Raw genomic sequence first — 22,504 nt, forward strand, 5'->3', positions numbered from 1 at the left:
ACGTGACTTTTTCTTTTGTGATTTCAATTTGTTTTACATTCCTGTGTGAGTAAAACGGGTCCCTGGCGTAGGAGATATCCTTGCAAACCCTGAGTGTGTGTGTGAATCTGAGGGTGACTGTTGTTCCTTAGCACATCTAGTGATGGAGTGGTTGTAAGTCGGTATCCTCACTCATTTGTTTTGCATTTTTTGTGTGCGGTTGGGGTACACGTGGGTCACTGTTTCCCAAACAAACCCGAGTGACCTACGTAGTGTGTGTTCCCTATCTTTCCCCTCACTTATAACTTTGTTTTATTCCTCCCCCACCCCTTTAAACAAACCTATTGCCAATCAAGTTTACGGTCTCGGCTGTTTCGTTTTTCATTGCTTCACGGCCTTAAGTTCGTACGTTCATTTTGAATTTACAAAAATATTATACATTACCCAACTTCATACGATTTGAATTTTATTTTTTTAATTTTTATTATATATATATATATATATATATATATATATATATATAATAAAAATTAAAAAAATAAAATTTTATACACATTAATATATATATATATATATATATATATATATATATATACTACTAATGGTGATCATAAAAGTATAAAGGCTTTCGCAGAAGTGAAATGTATTTCCCGTGAGGTGTAACGAATGAATGGGATGTGGAAAAGCGTCTCTTTGGCCTCTCTTTTTCTTGGAGAAGATGTTTGGAAAGCATGTTCATCGCGCAGACAACCCCCAGGTAAATAAATGCTTCCTCGTGTATTCGGAGTTCTATGTCAGCGGCGAAGTAAGGCACCGCCGGCGACGCCTTCAGCGCATGAGCAAGTGAAAGTACTGGTGACTGGGGAAACATACGGGTGGCAGCGAACTCTCTCTTGTGCACTCATTCAAAGTGAAACGAATCAAAAGCGTTTCCTGCGTTTTCCAAAATATATTCTCAGCGCCATACTGTGAAATTGGTCACGATTCATGGAGCTGTCGAGTCGCTCCAGCGGCCATTTGTCCACAGAATATTTTAAATCGTCTGCAATGGAAAATGCTGAGTATTCTTCGGATCTAGACTCAACCAATCAGGTATCTAAGCACATTATCGTAAACTGGGCAACAAGCCGCTCAAAATATATCAAAGTTGCGAATGATATCTTACTTGAAACGACTTTAAATACAAGGTGTAAACTATTTCAAAAAAGAACACTAAAATCGCCGCCTTAAATATAAGCAGTTGGCCACACATAAAGAGCTATTAGTAAATCATTAGCCACATGCATAACTAAAGCACTGGAAAAGCCATCAGTTTTTAAACTTGTAATATACTAACATTTGTTTGCCCTTGAAAAATAAATCACGTAAACCGAATGGAAAAACAACAGGCTTTAGTGATTAATGTGTAATTGACAATGATTTTGCTTCCATTATGACGGTATATATCTCATTTCACGTTAGAACGATTAGTAATGGCAGTTCGTAATTAGCCACCGAGAGCAAACCTCAATAAAATGAAATGGCCAGCTACATTCAAATGAATGCGGTTCTTTGGTAATGTACGCGGAAATGAAATACCGCGGCCACGCTTTCTAACTATTAGCGGCTGTGTGCGCGGCGATAAAAAATAGTTCTCCGTGTAAAAAAATATTTTCCGCAAGAAGGATCCAACGCGCGCAGTGTTCTTGAGCTCGATGGAGCGATCCATCGAGGAGGAGATCGACCCCTCCTCCCCCCCCCATGGGCAGCCGGAGGGGCGGGGGGAAGGGCTCGGGGGCGAGAGTAGAAGGAACTCATTATAGGGCCTAGATCCCCTCCCAATATCCATCCCCCTTGGTGGCGACCGCCTTCAAATGCGTCCTCGGGAACGAAGTGTGACCAGCAGCAGCCACTGGACTCGGTGTGCTCCCTAACGAGGGGCACCTCTCCAAACGCACGCCTCTCCTTCAGATATTAGAGTCGCCATCTCTTATTTCCGAAGTTGGGCACTCTCTTAAAATCGCCCGCCAGCTCCCCCGTCGAGAGGACGCGGAATTGCAAGGTGTAACGCTTTCTGGAAAGAAATGAACCACGACCTTGATGTGGTGGCAGGGCTCGCGCGTTCTGATAAACCACGAGATCGATGGGAGCAGTCATTGCTTTTGATGGGGTCACCCTGCCAGGTAGGCTGAAGGGCAGAAGCCAGACGAAAGGTAGTCCACGCAGCGTCTGTTCCTCAGTGAGGTGGGTGACAAGGCGTCTGACCCCAGTGAGGTGGCCATTGGATGATGGTGTCACGTTAATAACACTATTGGGGAAGGCAACGGGAAACCACCACCTCAATTGGCCCCATCTTGCAACATTACTTATTTCTGGCCTTTAACACCTTGGGATCTCCGATTTTCTTTCTTTCCCACTTTAGTTTACTTACGGGGTTTATTTTCCTCCATCGTTTCTCTTAAAAGTCCTCAGTTGGTACCCTTCCTGCTTGTCATTTTATTATATGCTTCATTTTTTCAGCATAATTACCTTCGTTCATTCATCATGAAACCAAGACGCTCGACTTGGACACCCTGCTCATCTTCCGTGGCATTCATTACACATTATTTAGTTGCTTCCTCCATTTAAACGATTTCAGTTTCCAGGTAGTTTGTGATTCCTAGAATATTTGTAGGGATTTATTCCTCTAGGTTCTTGTCCCTTGGAGTTTAGTAAAAATCATTTGGCATACATTGAACTTTCCGCCTAATTGATATTCTTGCACTGCGGACGACTATTTACCAAGGAATTTTCGGAGTCCTCTATAAGGCCTTACATTTAGCAAGATAAATCCGTGTATAGATCCTGCCCTGAATGGGACATCTCATTCAATTTCACTATCAGAATATGTCCATGCATGTAACCATCTGTGTTGTTATAGGTTCAAATAATTTACATATTAACTATTACAGGTTCATCAGAAGCTGCGAACGAGGTTTTACGAGAATATTTTCATGAAAGTTATTACGCTTTATACTGGTTATTTGCCTATGTGTTCATTACAGTTTCCCGAGCGTCATTATTGGGTATATTTCCCTATTTATTTTCCGTTGGCATCATAGATTGCGCCTTTTCCTTCTTCAGGGGGCTTCCTCGCTCTGCGGGTCACTTCAAACACTGTGAGCGACGAATCTTCCTTTCGGTCTCATCTCACAAATGTTTGGTCCTGCCGCTTTGAAATAGTATGTTATAATCTTTTTGAGTGTTCCGTACACGATGATACCAGTACTAAGGATATGTTTTTCACGACCGCTGTGCTCTAACGTGGATTCTAGTCTATGGTGCTTGATCCTGCCCGTCTGATTTCCTTTAATTGTAGTCGCGTCAGCCTTACATTGAAGGAGTTGTTGCATGGGTACTTTCAGTGCCATTATTATGTGTGCGGAGAGACAATGCATCATCCCAAGTAACACTCCTGTGTTTCCTGGGTCGATTCCACCGTCCCGATTACATCCCGAACGCTGAGGTGTCGTCGCGTTTTCCCTGTTTTACCAGGTAAAGCTGTGAGCTTTGGCCCTCAACCCGGACACCCACTCTTTCATCTCATTCCAACAACTTGACCTATCCTACATCATACCTAATCCCACCTCCCAGCGCCATAGGAACCTCTCTACTTTGATGTGGTGCTGCGGAGATGAGTGCCCACTGGTCATGAGTGGGCACCTGGTCTTGAAAATAAAGACATACATAAAAACCCAATTGAATAACTTTTTCAGTACCTTTGATGGGCATATACAAAGTGTGTGCAAAAAATATCAGGAATAATTTTTTACTGGCGTGACTCTGCGTCGCAGCACGTAGGCTCATTCAAGCTAAATGATGTTCATAGGGGACCCCTGTCGAGTGAAGCGCAGAATGCAGTGAAAGATTGAACAGCGCTGCGCCATCAAATTTTGTGTTGGACTATGAAAATCGGGAACGGAGACTTGGGGCGAGATTCGCCCAGTGTTCAAGGATGAAATCACCTCACAACGTGGAGTTTGAACAGAGGCGCAAGCTCTTCAAAAATGTCCGATAGAGTGTGGAGGACGAGCCCCGCGCTGGACGGCCGTCGACGTCAACAACCGACGACAACGTGCAACGTGTGCGTGACGTGCTGAGTTGCGGTCAAGGGTGTGAATGATTTGCAGATCGCATTGAAATTGATTATATGACAGTGCACCCCTTTATCATCACTGAAAATTCGATGATTCGAAAGATCTTCGTTAACTTCATGTCCCGAAGACCTTTTTTGACGGACGACCAAGAGCAGAGTCCAGCGTGAGCTTACGAAGACGTTCTGCAACTGCATCGCCACAATTCCCCGACCCCCTTACAGTCCCGACTTGGCACCATCCGACTGACTCCTAATTCTCCCTCGCTCAAAGGACGCCGCCATGGGACCCAAAGTGCCGTTAAAGAAGCTAGAACGCGTATCCTTAAGTACTTTCGGGAATCCGCCAACCAGGAAGCCTTCGAATCGTGGAAAAGCCAGGGGTGTGCGTCGACGCTCTGAAAGGATGTAATTTAAAGTATTAATGATGCTTATAGCAATGAACGAAGGAAATCTATTTTTCTGAAACTTGTCATACCAACCAGGTTTATTCGATGCATTCTTTTTCTCTCACTGGTCCTTCTATAGATGGGGGGAATACATAGGTTAGCGCTAATTATTTCGCGAAAGCATAATTACGGCAAAGTTTGGTACCCGTTATGAAGAGCGAGAATATATGGTTTGACACAGTGGCACGTTTGCCTATGTTTTTAGGACATACTCATCCCATCCGTTCGTCCTCGTGCCAGTAAGAAAGGAAAGTGGCCTTTTATAGCGTCTCGCGGCGTGGGAGTGAAGATTTCGTGCGGGAGATAGCGGAGCGCGGGGCGGAGAAAGCCGTTCGCTCCTCCGCGCGGCCATTCCCAAGACGACGCCGTCCGTCATGAAACAAAACCCGACCTATTTAGCGATCTTCAGGTTAACGGTGTTACTGCACAAAGCGTGGGCGTCCGTGCGCTGCCTCGCGAAATGTCGAGCCTTTCGAGCGGAATACGGGAATTTCCGTTAAACCATTCTAAAGCAGGAAATAATTTTTGATGTTGGATGTCCTCGCACCGACAGTAATTTAAAATATTTCCGATGATTGAACATACGGTTTAATCCTGAGTAGTGATTTGGCACCATTTCGGGTCAAGACGTCGGCGCGAGCGATGGCTCCTCGAATGTAAGTCCAGCTGTTTTGGACGAAGAGGCCAGCGCACAAGGCCGACGTAATAATAATAATATGTGAAAATATAGGCAAGGATGCCGAAGCCTTTGCTTACGGGAAAGATGGAAACTGTTAGTGAGGCAGGGGTGCGTAATAGGCAGCGGTTTAATGTTTGCTCCCCTTCTAGACCAGCACATCGAGGCGTTGTGTCAATGAAGGCCATTAGACCAATACGAACGACTGATTCTCGGATTGGAAATCAATACGTGTGACCTTCGGTTAGGGATGATATATCAGGGGCGGATACAGAGAGACAGGCATGGCCGCACGCCCGTCCGTGAAGAAAAGAAATATATGCATGCGTCGAAGAGAAAAATATCCCTTCCACATTTCCAAGGACAAATTTACGAGTAAATTAATTGAAGGATAAATAATTATGTAAATACATCAGTATTTAAATGGCGCCCTAATCATCTTTCTCTTCTCATCAATTCCCAGCGTTCTTTCAGAATATTATAGCATTTAATTCATATTTGATTGAAGAGTATTATCCACGGGAATCTAACGGAAATCACTCCGCCAATATGTGCGGACAGTGAGCGTTGCATTCTACGGGGTCGCGTCACTCGAGCAAATGATATCCCGAGGCACGACCCGCCTTCTTCGCAAGCAGATGGCGCGCAGATCCTCAAGACCCAAGCAAACCCATTTCAGCATCGAATACCCAGCGGTCGTTTAAACACGGGTGTGAGTCGGCAAAGCGACCCCACTTCCACGCATAGATTCGGCAGATCCCATTCTCCGGTGGACCAGGAGCTGCATATCCCCGAATCCGACATGTGAAGTGTCCTTGGGGCGCCGAACCGACCACGGGCGCACGGAGAGGGGTCGAACTGCTCGTTTCGTGACCCAATGAACCTCCTTTGATCCTTGCGAACCAGCTCACCCATGTCAGAACTCCCGCCTCGCGGGAGTTCTGACATGGGTGAGCTCGGGGTGGGTGGACGGGGAGGAAACGCTACTGCTGCGGTTGGTCACCGGTGGAGACGGCTCCGCAAAAGCAACCAATTAATTGGTACGAACTATATCTGTTACGGCTCGAGGTCACTGAACGCTAGGGGACCTTTCCCAGTGCCATATTGGCACTACATATCTCTATCTGTGCAGAATATCCGTTTAAAAGTGAGTTCCTCCCGCCAAAAATGAACGAAAGCAGATTTCATCGAGAGATGACGACACTAGACCTTCTTAGACACGATATACAATTCTATTTGAAGGAAATATTTCATTCTACTCAAAAAACAAACAATAATTATTACTGCCTTACGGGATTATTTGGAAGTGGCTTCGTGTTACTTCTTTGACAATGCATTTAAATAGGCTATCCTCACCTCCTGAGATCACTCTCGGTCCTGCAAATGACAGCGCCTGCAGCTGCAGCCTGCAGAAATAATACCGACCACAGAGCAAAATTATTGCACCCAACCAAGCGGAGTTTAGTCCCATCCCTTCAGGCGGCTCCAGGCGACGCCGACGGCTCCGGAGAGCGCTCTTCCCTGGTCCACGATGCACGCATGCCCTGACACTGCTTTTGGGCCATGTTTTAACAATCACTCAATGATTGGGACTTCGCTCCATTTGCGTTAACCTAATGCCCTGGATGCAGAGGCGATCTGAAAAGGGCATTGAGGGGACGTCGCAGCGTAGTCGCGGGTGGAGCGTTTGTCTGTCCCCGCCTAACGTCCAAGCATTGATCGCGTGGTTTACTCGTTGGGAAGGCGAATGGTGGCGATGAGTGGATTTAAAATGAAAATTAATGTCCTGAATGAATGCATTTCACTTGCCATCTAGGGGGCGGATGACGAGTCTATTTTCGCCGTCACTTATCAAGCCAACGTTAGGGTCCAAGAGTGCGGTGTGTAGTTGAAGAGCCATCGCGCTCGGTGGATGGGTTAGGTGGCAAGAACGTTTGAGATCATTAAGGATGGAGCAAGGGTTCTCATTAAGTCCATTTCTATACGCTGCTGGTATCCTAATAGTCGTAAATACTCTCTGCCACGGAGAGTAATGGTCTTTACTATTAATCGGTTTCGGAAGCTGGTAGATCCACTGCTATCCCGGGACGAAAGCTAAACTGTTTACGGTATTTGACAACAAACGTCTGGTGAATTCACTCATCTATTCTAAGAGCGATAAATTGCTTACCAACTACGCAACTACTTGTCCTTAACTGGCCAAGTGCCATCACAAGTTATCCAATAATGGTAAGAGTGACTGCAGCTAGCCACCGATCTGGATTCTGGGGAACTTCAGACGGAACGAATTAAAGGCTGCACATGAGCAGATGGTAATGCTCGAGTGCTAAGGATCACTTTCTCATTTCTTACCATGGCATGTAGAATGCACTTTCTCAGGTAATATTTTAGCAATACTCTGCAGCGAAACTGTAATTTTAAATTCACTCATCGAAGACTAACACCAAAGGACTTGAAATGTAAAAATTACAAAGGGCAACAACAGTCAATCGCCTTGATCGGAAGCCGGGCTCATATCCCAGTCATGACGAATGATTTTTACGCTTTGAAGTTGTTATCTTTGAATGCACATTAGCGGATGACTCCATTTAAGTTACTATCGCCGCATCTCCCTCCTTGGATTGCGCATCTATTATTTATTAGGTAATCAATCAGTTACGGCAGGTTTTGGATGGGCACAACTACCTAATAAATATTTTGTAACTCCTAACAAACCACAATCCAGAAACCTTCTATATATCAGGCCCTCTTCATCCATGAGTACTTCCTTCATCCCTTCATCCCGCCCAACATTCCTATCCTGTTCCTTCCCTTTCCTCGTTTGCCTAACATTCTACCCTCTATTATAGTCTTCAATATCCCAATGCCGATCAATACGAACTTCATCCATTTTGCCTGCCTCCATAGGATTTCACCCAACAAACCCCTCTCTTCGCCCACCGTACACAGTACTTCCTCATTTGTTTTCTTTTCGGTCCATTTCACCTTCTCCATTCTTCCCCACACCCACATTTCTAAAGCCAGCAACGGTGACAATAGACAACCCTGCCTTACACCTCATCCTAAAATTGCCCATCCGGAATCTTCGTTCCCCATTCCCACCTGAGCAGTCAGAGACAGGTACAAGTTTCCGATTAGCCTCCTCTCCCTCCAATCTATTCCTAAGTTCCGCAATATAGTACTCATTAGCTTTCCCCAATTCACTCTATCAAACACCTTTTCGAAAGCTATGAAACGGGCAAATACGTCCTGATTGTATTCTATATTCTTCTCGATAAGTGATCTCATTACTGCAATGGCATCACGCATACCTCTCCCCTTCCTGAACCCAAACTGATCATCCCCTAAGTAATCATTTGCCTTTTTCTCCATCCTTGTGTTGACGATCCAGAGAACTCCTGTTGCTTAGCTGCATGGGAAATCAAACAAATTGTTCTGCAGACCTCACATGATGTAGGTCCTAACATGATGCCTTTACCTTTTTCGGAATAGGAACTAACACGGATATCACAAGGTGTTCCTGCCAGATTCCTTCCCGATATATGCTACTTATATAGTCTCTTCTTTCCACGTGGTCCTAAACCTTTTAGTAGTTTCGCAGTGATGTTGTCCACCCCCTAGGCCTTATTTAATTTCATCTCTGTGTGTTTTTAAACGCTGGCTTGAACCTCGTGGACTCTGGCGCAGTGCGAATGACTAATAATACTTTTGAGATTGTATGCACAGTATTACGTCATAATATTTTGCTCCTTTTAAGCATACAAAATGGCGATGCGTTAGGGCCTGCCTGTCAAGCTGCCTGAACTCGACCGAGGGATTCGGGTTCCGACTCATGATATCATTCTCCTGATTGATGATAAACATATTAAACACCAATAAACGTGTGTGCCAGGTGACCTCTTCATCCTTTCGATGGGAAATTGCGAGAATCGAGGGACAGATACAAACTACAGTGTTGGCCGCTCCGAGTGATTTGTTCCTGGACGGCAGCAGGCACAACCTATCAGCGGTGCCATGCGCGCTGAAGCGGAAAATATTCTCCTCCCTCGATAGAAATGATTGCTCCTCCGAGTGACAACAGAAAGCTTTGACTTTATTCGGCCTGAAAAGAGTTCCTCGACCTTTTCAATGCTTTCAAATTAAGCACGCCCTGTTCAAGTGAGCAGGTCGTCCTTCATGTCCTCGCGCGAGCCAACCCGTGAGAGGATTCGCTGGAGAGGGGGCTCTTCCTCCCCCGTCCGCCCCCCGACATTCCGAGGGCAATCCGGAGAGAGAGAGAGAGGCGTCCAAGCCCTCCCGTCCCCATTCGACGCCTCCCGCCACACTAAAATCGGCCACGGCAATTTCCAACCGCATTTAATTTTCGTTTTCTCCGAGAAATCACGGAGAGCGGATTGCCCTCCGCACTAGGGCATGCCTGCGGGTGCCTGCGTGTAAGGCACCCAATGGAAAGGCAGATGGAGTTTGGACTCACTACGCAGTTGTGCGGAGCTAAGAAGAGGTAGCTTGTACACTGCGTGGTTTTTGAGTTTACTTATACTTCATTCGGTAGTTTGGTTGAATATTTCCATTTTTTTAGAATTGGCTTTGATTTATTAGTTCTGATAGTATTTCTTATCAATTATTTTACACTCTTTATCTTGTAGTATATAGAATTTCTCTCTTTTGTAGTTTTTCGAACATTAATCCTTTTCATTAATCGATTTAAGACAGGTTTGTAGTTGTGTTTAGTTTTTTTATATTTACGATAAATTCAATACCTCAGAGTTTCATATTATTTTAAGTTTATCTTTTTATCAATAGACTTTTTATCGCACAAATAGTATTTGTCGGCACGCTTTAATTTGTGCTGGCTCCATTACCGTTTGGTGTTTTTTATGTAGTGAGTAAGGGTGACACCTTTTGTCAAGGTTTGGCAAACGACCTACGATTTCCCCACTGCATGAATGCAGGCAAAGGAATCCGTTTAGCAAAAGGCATTCCCAAATCCCTACAATCACCAAACACAATATTGCACTGGCAGGATATCTCTCGTAGTGTTTAGATGCCAAAATGGACTCTTAACGAGCCCACCGACGAGGCATGGGCTTTAAAAACATGATGTTCTTTGTCATGAAATTCAGTAACAAACCAAGAAATGTGAACTCATCTCCACAAACCTCCGAAATCTGTTTTGAATAATTTGATAGAAGAAAAGTCACTGCACAAGAATTAAAACTACACTCGGGCGGAAGACATCAAATTTCTCTCGCTATGATTAAAGCTCTGCCTTTCCTCACCTCGCGTTAAACCTTACGTGTTCATCGATCCGTTGCTTCACCTGAGAAATTAATAAGCCTACTCTGCCGTAGTAAAAAAAAACCAAGGTTACTGTCGCTTAAAATACATAATACTTTCTCGCCATGGCGATTATACATCTGACGGTCGGCGCGCATCCAGCACTCGGGATCACATGGTTTCCCTATCGGCCCCTAGATTTAGGATTCACACCTGATATCCCAAATGAAATGGGGGGGGCGATGCAAAGGCTGCTGCTTGCTGCTAAGATGAGGGTGGGCATCCTTCCGAGACGCCCTCCTCCTTGCATATGAGCGTCGGGTGGGTTTGGGCGCCGGGGTGCGTCTGTTCTCCTTCGCCGAGGGCGGGAGGTACGTAGACGGTGTCGAAACCGATTACCGGCCGCGGGGTGTGGCGACACGCCCCCGGGGATCCAATTCTTCCATCCTCCCCCGCTATTATTCATTCACCCGTATCTGTTCGTCTTCTCCTGTGCATCCGACACCATTTCGATGCACTTGCATTGATTGAGGAAGCATTGTACTAATGTGGCAGAGGATATGACTGCGGGGATCGCGGAACTAGAGCAAATATTTACATTTTTACACTTTCGTTTCGTTTGTGAAATTTCACAGAAAATGGCCTTGAGGATAGAGGGACGGAAAAGTAAAGAAATCGGATACTGGATGCATTGTAGGGGGGAAGAAAAATTGTGGAATTGAAGAGGGGCTAATTGTAGCGTTGGAAGTCAGGCTGTGCTTCATAAGGAGAGGCTAGGGAATATATCTTCGTACCGTTGTGTGGACTGTGTCTATTCAAAACCTCTTCACCAGCAGAAAAAATATCAAAATACACCATATATATTATATATATGCATATATATATATATATATATATATTTATATATATATATATATATATATATATATATATATATATATATATATACAGGTATATATATACATATATACGAGGGTCATCCGGAAAGTAGTACCCGTTCGTGCCGCATGAAGTGCTGACGACGCGAGTAGCCGCTGGACGAGGTCAGATAGCTTCAGTGGCTTGTCTGCCTTCTCTGAGCCAAGTTGCGTGACGCTAGCATTGCCTGTGTTGTTTCTGTGATTGTTTACAATGTTTAAAAAAATTGAGAACGCCGCCAGTTGTGAAGTGAGGGCAGTGATTAAATTCCTCAATGCAAGAAACGTTCGCCCATGTGATATTCATCGCCAATTAAAGGAGGTGTATGGAGACAATGTAATGGACGAGTCGTCTGTTCGGCGGTGGTGTCGCAACTTCAACATGGGGAGGGGGAACACACACGACGATGAGCGTTCGGGGAGACCGTCTGTCATTACAGACCAACTGGTGAGCTCAGTTGACGAATTCGTGAGGAACGATCGGCGCGTCACAATTGATGACATCTGTGAGCATTTTCCCAATGTTTCTCGAACAATTGTTCATGAAATTGTTAAACACCATCTGCATTATGCAAAAATTTGTGCAAGATGGGTCCCTCGCGTATCTCAATGAGCTGGCGGCGAAGGACTATGCAGTAGGAATACAGAAACTTGTCACACGTTATGACAAATGCCTTAATTTGCTTGGAGATTATGTTGAGAAGTAGTTTAAAGTATCCTCTTTCAAATAAAATTTCTTATGTTTCTTAATATTTACTTTTGTGTCTTTATTTCACGAACGGGTACTACTTTCCGGATGACCCTCGTATATACAGATATATTAAACACTTTTTGAAAGTCTCACGGACGTGAATAATAATGTATAACACTTAGCAATAGTGGGCCCAGACAAAAACACAGAAACACACTAAAAAGAGACTCACTAAGTTTCGAATTTTCGGTGGCCGCAGCCACCTTAATCAAGAAAGAGTTCTATCCCTCTCTTCCTTGATGAAGGTGGCTACGACCACCGAAAATTCGAAAAATAGTAAGTTTCTTTTATGTGTTTCTGTGTTTTTGTCTTTGTCCACTAGTCCTAAGTGTTATACACTACAAATATATATATATATATATATATATATATATATATATATATATATATATATACATATATATATACATACATATATATACATATATATAGATATATATATTTTCTATATATATATATATATATATACATGGGAAAACCAGCAGCAGCAGGACAGAAGACGCAGGAGAAGAAGACCAAATTAGTTAGAATAGGATCGTGGAATGTAGGGACAATAAAGAGGACAGGGAAATTGGAGAATGTTAAGCAGGAGATAGGAAGGGGAAATATAGATACTTTAGGTCTATGCGAGGTGAGATGGAAAGATACCGGGGATTACTGGAGTGATAAGTATAGAATAATACTAAATGAAGCCATAGCACTAAATGAAGAGGTAGGAAGAAGGGTAGTCAACATAGATCAGGTAACGGATAGAATAATACTAGTGGAGATAAAAGCACAACCGACGAACTTGGTTATTATTCAGGTATACTATACATGCCACCGAGCAACCACAAGGAAGAAGAGGTGGGCAGGATACACGATCAGTTAGAGGAAATAATCGCGTGTGTTCCTGCAGGGAAACATTTGATAGTGATGGGGGATTGGAATGCGACGGTAGGCGAAGGAAGAGATGGTGACGAGGTCGGGGACTACGGTTTAGGCACGAGGAATGACCGCGGGGAGAAAGCAGTTGAGTTCTGCAGGAGACAGTGGTTAGTCATCACCAGCACTTGGTTTAGACACCACAACAGACGCAGGTAAGCATGGAAAATGCCAGGTGACTCAGAAAGGTATCAGCTAGATTATATCCTGGTTAGACACAGGTTTAGGAACAGTGTGATAAATTCGCACAGCTTCCCGGGAGCGGATGCGGACTCTGACCACAATTTATTGGTTATGATATGTAGCGTCCGTTTCAAAAAGATAAGGCAAGGGCGGCGAGTTAGAAAATGGAATGTAGAAGCATTGAATGGTTTGAAAAGGAAGGAATAAAAACAGGCAGTTGAGGAAATCATGGAGGATGGTAAAGAGCTAAGTACTATCGAAGAAAAATGGGAAAGTATCAAGAAAGGGTTGTCTAAAACCGCAAAAGACACTATTGGAACTGTTGATGCGAAAATGACTATGCAAAATTGGATCACGGATGAGATAATTACAAAGATGGATGAGTGGAGAAAATGAAAGAATGTAATTACGGAATTAGGCAAAATGAAGTACAAAGAATTAAACAATAAATTGAGGCGGGCATCAAATAAAGCAAAAGAAGCATGGTGGAAGACGGAGTGCGAGCATATGGACAGTCTGCAGAGGAAGGGTGAAATAGGTGCGCTGTACAGAAGCGGACTATCTTTATCGGGAAGTAAGAAAGGGAGATCAACGATAGCAGTTAGAGATAAGGCGGGTAAGGTAATCGTTGACGCAGGAAAGATCCAAGAGAGATGGAAGGAATATATAGAAGAACTGTATGGTAAAGAGCTTAGACCAAGAAAGTTAGGCATATAAATGGAACATGACGTAGAGGAAGATAGCTTAGGTCCAGGCATACTAGACAATGAGGTAGAAAAGGCATTAAGGGAGATGAAACTAAATAAGGCCGTGGGGGTAGATAACATTCCCATTTAACCGGTAGATTACCTAAATATATATATATACACGAGGGTCATCCGGAAAGTAGTACCCGTTCGTGAAATAAAGACACAAAAGTAAATATTAACAAACATAAAAAAATTTATTTGAAAGAGGATACTTTAAACTACTTCTCAACATAATCTCCAAGCAAATTAAGGCATTTGTCATAACGTGTGACAAGTTTCTGTATTCCTGCTGCATAGTCCTTCGCCGCCAGCTCATTGAGATACGCGAGGGACCCATCTTGCACAAATTTTTGCATAATGCAGATGGTGTTTAACAATTTCATGAACAATTGTTCGAGAAACATTGGGAAAATGCTCACAGATGTCATCAATTGTGACGCGCCGATCGTTCCTCACGAATTCGTCAACTGAGCTCACCAGTTGGTCTGTAATGACAGACGGTCTCCCCGAACGCTCATCGTCGTGTGTGTTCCCCCTCCCCATGTTGAAGTTGCGACACCACCGCCGAACAGACGACTCGTCCATTACATTGTCTCCATACACCTCCTTTAATTGGCGATGAATATCACATGGGCGAACGTTTCTTGCATTGAGGAATTTAATCACTGCCCTCACTTCACAACTGGCGGCGTTCTCAATTTTTTTAAACATTGTAAACAATCACAGAAACAACACAGGCAATGCTAGCGTCACGCAACTTGGCTCAGAGAAGGCAGACAAGCCACTGAAGCTATCTGACCTCGTCCAGCGGCTACTCGCGTCGTCAGCACTTCATGCGGCACGAACGGGTACTACTTTCCGGATGACCCTCGTATGTATATATATTGCAATATTGAATTTGCAACACCACAGCCACTCTCAACAAATACCTCGACAATCTACATCTTGCACTCCTCAAACCCAGTTACCCAGAAAAACTCTTACAAAAATAAATCCACCGCTCCACGCGACCACATAAAAACAAGCCCACATCTGACGCAGGACTCGACCTTTCCAGCACCTATTTCCCCGGATCAGAAAGACTGAAAACCTCCCTTAAAGAACTGTTTCCTATTTTAGATGACAATGACGCGACCTCATCCTTACTACCCCAATGCCCAACTACCGTATACAGACGACCCGCCAATCTCAAAAACATTCTGAGATCCACCAACCTTTTGGCGCCCCCCCGTGACAAATTTCCCAATATTTCCCCAACTTGCAACAGCCCCCGATGTTAAACCTGTCCTCTTATTATGCCTACTCCCCTCTCCCTACATCCCCTCATTGCCCCCTCACCTCGTTCTCACGCTAATTGTCTCTCAAAAATTATAATTTATCTTTTATCATGCAAACATTGCACTTCCTTTTACATAGGCGAATGCATTACCCCCTTATCCATCCGAATGAAAAATCACCGGTACTCTTGCAATTCTGCCTCACTCTCTTCTCTTCCTATCCCTTCACACGCCAATTCCCACAACCTTTCATTCGACCAGTGTTTTGCTCTCAGCATCCTAGAATCCCTACCCGATTCATCCACCAATATAGAGGTGAGAACTCGTGAATCCGCCTACATATTACCTTTCCGTTCTTTCAAAATTCCCACCCTTAACCGCCATTTTTAATTTCCCTCCCAGCATTTCCTCCACACCTCCCCTCCCCACCCATACCTCTTTCCCCTCTCAGCAGCAACAGCATATTTTCAGTCTCTCTTGAAGAAGGCCTCTGAGAGGGCCGAAAGCTCGAACAATTTACCGTGTGAGTGTCCTTTTAAATGTTGCTATTCTATCCTATTTGTGTTATATTGTGTCAGCCCATTATTGTGCCGCTCGTGTGAGTTTTTCCGTACAATCGTGGTATATATAATAATATATATATAATTATATATATAATATATATATAATTATATATATAATATATATTTATATATATGTGGGTCGCGGTAGTCCAGTGAGTGGAGCGTTGGACTGCTGACCGGAGGGTCCCGGGTTCGATTCCCGGGCAAGGCAGTCAGGGCACTTGCAGCTCCACCAAAGCTAAAGTGATTTCTCGGGTATCAGGTCTTCCTGGGAAACCATAACCGGCACAGGGAAAGGAACAGTCTCCCCTACCCTGATGTGTGAATTTTCACACGCCGTATAGGGCTTAGAACTGGGTGATCTCTACCATAACCTACTAAACCGACCTTCGGGTTGATTACTGTGTTTATGGTTATATATATATATATATATATATATATATATATATATATATATATATATATATATAGATATATATATATATATATATATATAAACACAGATGTAGATTTTTAGAATATAGAGACACAAAGAAAGGAAACTCACAATTTGTTATTTTACGTTTCGACAGCACGGCTGTCGTCTTCAGAATCAGATTCTGAAGACGACAGCCGTGCTGTCGAAACGTAAAATAACAAATTGTGAGTGTCCTTTCTTTGTGTCTCTATATTCTAAAAATCTACATCTGTGTTTTTATATATTTGTGTGTCGCCGATGAGCGTTCCATTTCGAAGATATTTTATATATATATATATATATATATATATATATATATATATACAAATATATATATATATATATGTATATAGATATAATTGATATATATTATATATATATATATATATATATATATATCAATTGAAATACCTATTTTAAGAAATAATGTTGTACGAAGCAGTTGTTTATCGCATTCAACTGCAACGACGAGAGGACTAGATGCAATATAAGCATAAAATTCGAAGAAGGAAACGCATTTATTTGGAGGATGACGCCATAACTCGGTGCGCGAGGACAGCAGCCGCATCGGCATCTGGCTGGCCCACTTTCCCCGGCGCGCCTGGCAACCAATCCGACGGCAACCCCCCCCCCTCGCCCGCGATGTGTCGCCCCCCCCCTTACTCCCCCGTGCTCTCGACGATGCCATTCGTGCCTCCACGGCAATGATTCGATCGATTCTGCTGCCTCTGCTTGGAGCTTTGGGGAAAAACAACCTTCCCGGGCGAAAATGAACGGCATTAGATGGATCCCATCCCTTAAATCTGCGCCTCACTTTCCACCGGAAACCTGCGCAGCAATGTCACCGTCTATTCCCTTCCTAACTGCCATGGGTATCTGTGGATTCACAATGAAAGCCTCGGGTAAATTGGCAAGGAAGTTATTACCGTATGTAAATAAACATTCCAAGGGTTTCTTCCATAAATATTAGCCTCGGTACGCTTCTGTCGATCTATCGAGGCAGCTTGGCCGGAGCACACGCACACCCGCCTCTCATGTGTGAAATGCACCCGCTGGCTATCTTCAGCACTGGATGGCCTCGACACCATTCTCCATGTGCCTCGAGCTCCTTCAAGATGTGCAGGGTATGCATTTGCAGATGACCCGACTAATGGCGCGCCACTCGGGAGATAGTGCATCCGACGCGCACCGGGATCACGGCGCCACTGCGGGAAGGTCGGCCCGAGGTTTAAGACTTCACACCACGGCAGTCCTGTTTACATTCAACGCTGTCCCAACCTTTTCATTTGGCTTCGTCCATTTCAGTTGGCTTGAAATAGATTTGTTGTGTCGCTCCCTTCTCAAATAATTGAAAAAGAAGAATGTTTTTAAAGGCAGCTCAATCGATGGACAATATCTTTGGAAAATATACCATCTTATGCGTAGGATATCGATTCGCAACGCAAAGCCTTTCGTTCTATGAAAGATTTTCATTCAAAACAAAGTGCGTTGTTTTGTTGAGATTGACTTTCAAAATACTGCATTCGTATTGTGCTAATTTTGTCGGAAAATATAGCGCGGTAATTTAGGTAATATGATTCACACCACCAATACCTTACACCTTATCCAACTAGCATTTCGTAAACCCGTATTTATTACTGCCAGATTAGGTACTCTTTCACCCCACTGACCTCAACGAACTTCTCTTCTCTAGAAATAGTTGGGCGTATATTTTATTGCTTCCAATCGCTTTGCGATATATTAATGTTTTCAACGAAGAGTTGGACAGCACAGAGCCGGTATGCGGAGTATCAAAGGGGTGTCCATTATCGACCGTGTTTTTCCACGTGTGTGTGTGGAGGGCAGGGGTCTGGAAAGTAATGGAGACAGGGATGAAAGTCGAAGGGGGCACCTCACGAAATTCTTGCAAGTAACTTTATGAGATTTCTCATCAGCAGTGAGATACAATCCATACCCAACACGAATTTCAGAAGAGCGATCTTGGGAAACCCAATTGGGTATTTTTATTCACGATATCCCTTAATCGGGTAAATACATGTGGACGCAGTGTATTTGGAATTTAAGATTTAGTCACACACAAAAAATTATTACACAAGCCTAATCGAAATGGTAGCAATGAGAAAATGATGAATTGTGCAAAAGACTTTTCGTCATATAACAAGCAAATCGTATTCATCATCGATGGTTAGTGCTGAACGGAGGTAGATGTAATTTCGGGCGTCCCTCAGGGAAGTGTAATAGAGCCACTTCTATTCGTAATGTACATTAATGACTCAAGCCTGTATTTTAGTGTTTTATATTTTCATTAGTGGCAACATCGAATAAATGCCTGTCCTAGCTGGGAGTGCTTGTTTCCGTGCGTAGGGTGAGTCCACCAAATGTGCTGAGTATAAGTTTATTGCGCTTGTAGTCTGGAGTTCCTCGAGCATGTTTGCGGTTGCCATGGGAATGCTGCATGATCCGCGTGTCTCTGGGTGGAAGGCGTGCTTGCGTCTCTACAAAATGTGGTGTCTTCACTTGAAGCGTATCGCTTGGCCGGTGCAGCACTCTTTCCTGAATTTGGGGAAATCAAACTTCCTCCGACTGATCTCAGTTCACAAATCCAAATAATTTGGAGCTCCCCCACACTCTCTTTCACAAATGAAACTGATATTTACATCTAGTTATTTTAATAACTTAAAAAAACTATGCAATTGTCTCTCCGTCCTGGCCCCCACACAGAACCCATAAATCCCAGATATATCGGTGCCAGTGCACCACGCTGGTCGTGAATGGATGCCTGCACGAGGGCACAATTGTACTGAGCCTGAAACGGAGTCATGAGAAAAGACGAGTAAAAGCTCCGATATGGAGGGGTGTTGAAGAGAGCGGAAACGTGGTCATTGAAGCAGGATGATGGGAGGCGTGGATTGAAGGTGTATTAGATATGGGTGCGCAGAAGGGCGGTAAATAAATGAAGAAAGAGTGTGGTGGAGGAGAAGAAGGTGCTCGCCGCTGAGAGGACTCCGGAGGAGGCCGGGAAGAGGAGGAGAAAGGGCGGGCGAATGGGCGAATCGAGGGGAGAATAAGAGAGGCAAAGGAGGAAAGAGCGGGCGGAATGAATGGAGATTCGATGTGCGCAGACAGCTGAAGGTGTTGATTGAGGAGTGGGGTGTCGGGTTGCGCCTTCTCAAGAAAGACTAAGAAATGTAGGTGTACTGAAGTCTGTCCATCCAAAAGTTATTTCAACGGGAGACAACCAAATAATAGCAATATTACCGTTAACATTAACACTTTTAATATCTGCTTTTTTAATTTATATGAACCTTAAATTTCATGAACGATCCATGCTTCATAATTCTCTCATATTCAAACATTTATAATTGAGAGATGAATATGACGAGTGAACTATGACAAAAGGATAATTTTTAAAACAAGGGTTCTCGTTGAAGGATACGGAGAGGGACTCTGGTCATATCAACAGGTTCAGTAACACGATTGGCGTTGCCGATAACTTTCGTGCATATTCCGTAGCCTGTATCGTTCTCACAGAAGATCAATAGCGAGTTGTTTAATGACCTGCTGGCCGAACGACATCATTCGTAACTTTATTTGTCGTAATAAGATTACGATCGGTGATTCCTTGTGGCCACGACTAAAATGACGCCAAGGAAAGATAACATTCTCATTTAGTGTGTACATTGCTGCTAAAAGCCGAAAACCTCCTTTATCAACTCATATTTCAAAGTACTAAATTCTATTCGCCGATACGAATTGCGCTTAATGGGTTTGAGCCTGAAAGCTTCATCTCGCCGCAAAACTTGGCAGGATTATATTTTGATTCGTTCCCATTCCGTTGACCTTGGCTCACGATTACACCTCTCGGCGTCTCCGCCGGAGAGCAAAGGACACGAGGCGTGACCCCTACCTGTGAGTGGCCGGGCTGCATCGGGACGATGACGTGGTGCGAGCAGGAGTTCCTGGCGGTGATCCAGGCAGCAGCGAGGAGGAAGGTGCCCAGGATGGCGCTGGCGGCCACCAGGGTCACGCCGGCGATGCGCGCCACCTGCACGGCCGTGGAGCGCGGCTTCTGGTACGCCTGTGCCGAGGGAAAGCCATAAACAATTTAGATCTAGTATGATCAGAAAAAATGAGAGTACTACAATACTATGACCTAAGTTAATACATATATACGAATTCATTCAGATCGAAATAGGATCTCTTCTCTGAATGAATATTTGTTCGCCATTATATATATATATATATATATATATATATATATATATATATATATATATATATATATATATATATATATATTTTTTTTTTTTTTTTTTTTTTTTTAAGGTAATCTACCGGTTAAGGTAGGTTTTTCGATGGACACAACTACCAAACAAATATTTTGTGACTACTAACAAAACACAACCCTAAATTCTACTCTACACCAGGTCCCTCTTCATCTCTGAGTACTTTCTTCCTCCCTTCATCCCGTCCAACATCCCTATCCTGTTCCTTCCCTTTCCTCTTTTGCCCAACATTCTACCCTCTATCACAGTCTTCAACATCCCACTGCCGGTCAACACCCCCTTCATCCACTTTTCCTGCCTCTATAAGATTTCTCCCAACAAACCACTCTCTTTGCCCACCATACCAAGTACTTCTTCGTTTGTTTTCTTCTCTGTCCATTTCACCTTCTCCATTCTTCTCCACACCCACATTTCAAAAGCCTCCAGTCTACGTCTATCCTCCTGCTTCAATGACCACGTTTCCGCGCCGTACATAGCTACGCTCCAAATCAAAGTTTTTACGAGTCTTTTCTTAACATCCTTACTCAAAGTCCCCGTCATCAACTCCCTCCTCCTCGTGAAAGCCTCTTTGCCTAGCGCAATTCTTCTCCTTACGTCCCTACTACTTTGACCGTGTTGGTCCAAAACACTACCGAGATACGTAAACTGTTCTACCTGCTCTAGTTTTTGCCCTCCTATTTTAATGTTAAGCTTGGCCTTTTTCTTTCTAGAAAATCGCATGACCTTTGTTTTATTAATGTTGATTCTCATCCCATACCTGTCGCACTGAATTTCCAATTCACTCAGCAATGCTTGCAGCCCCTTGGCTGACTGACAAACTAAAGGTTGGTCATCAGCAAACCTAACTGATTTTACGAATTCCCCGCCCACTTTCATTCCTACCTCTAGTTCTTCCCATGCCTCTTTGATCATTTCCTCTGCATACAGGTTGAACAGCAACGGTGATAATGGGCAACCCTGCCTTACACCCCTTCCTAACACTGCCCATCCTGACTCCCCGTTTCCCACCCGCACCTGAGCAGTCTGAGACATGTACAGGTTGCGGATTAGCCTCCTTTCCCTCCAATCTATTCCTATTTTCTGCAATATACTCATTAGTTTTTCCCAATTCACTCTATCAAACGCTTTTTCGAAATCTACGAAACAGGCAAATACCTCCTGGTTGTGTTCTATATTCCTCTCGATTAATAATCTCATTACTGCAATGGCATCACGCGTACCTCTCCCCTTCCTAAACCCAAACTGATCATCCCCTAAGTAATCATTTGCCCTACTCTCTATCCGTTTGTTTATGATCCTGAGAACAACTTTAGCTGCGTGGGATATCAAACTAATTGTCCTATAGTCCTCACATGACGTGGCCTTTACCTTTTTCGGAATCGGAACTAAAACTGCTCTCACAAAGTCTTCCGGCCAGATTCCCTCCTCATAAATGCTACGGATAAGCCCATATAGCCTCTTCCTCCCACATTTTCCTAAACATTTTAAAAGTTCCACGGGAATGTTATCTACCCCCACGGCCTTATTTAGTTTCATCTCCCATATATATATATATATATATATATATATATATATATATATACACACGAGGGTCATCCGGAAAGTAGTACCCGTTCGTGCCGCATGAAGTGCTGACGACGCGAGTAGCCGCTGGACGAGGGCAGATAGCTTCAGTGGCTTGTCTGCCTTCTCTGAGCCAAGTTGCGTGACGCTAGCATTGCCTGTGTTGTTTCTGTGATTGTTTACAATGTTTAAAAAAATTGAGAACGCCGCCAGTTGTGAAGTGAGGGCAGTGATTAAATTCCTCAATGCAAGAAACGTTCGCCCATGTGATATTCATCGCCAATTAAAGGAGGTGTATGGAGACAATGTAATGGACGAGTCGTCTGTTCGGCGGTGGTGTCG

The 22,504-nt window shown here is 43.8% G+C and overlaps 1 protein-coding gene across 1 annotated transcript in view; it reads right to left on the minus strand.

Annotated features, from left to right (window-relative positions):
* LOC139699834 (ataxin-2 homolog) overlaps positions 1-22,504 on the minus strand; it is a 107,045-nt gene that overhangs the window by 33,134 nt on the left and 51,407 nt on the right. Inside the window, exon 2 of the mRNA XM_071598268.1 lies at positions 20,221-20,391. Within this exon, the coding sequence (XP_071454369.1) occupies positions 20,221-20,391 (171 nt within the window). The remainder of the gene's footprint in view (positions 1-20,220; positions 20,392-22,504) is intronic.

The sequence above is a fragment of the Hetaerina americana genome, unplaced genomic scaffold, assembly GCF_022747635.1.
Source record: "Hetaerina americana unplaced genomic scaffold, ioHetAmer1.1.p SCAF_92, whole genome shotgun sequence".
Lineage (NCBI taxonomy): Eukaryota > Metazoa > Arthropoda > Insecta > Odonata > Calopterygidae > Hetaerina > Hetaerina americana.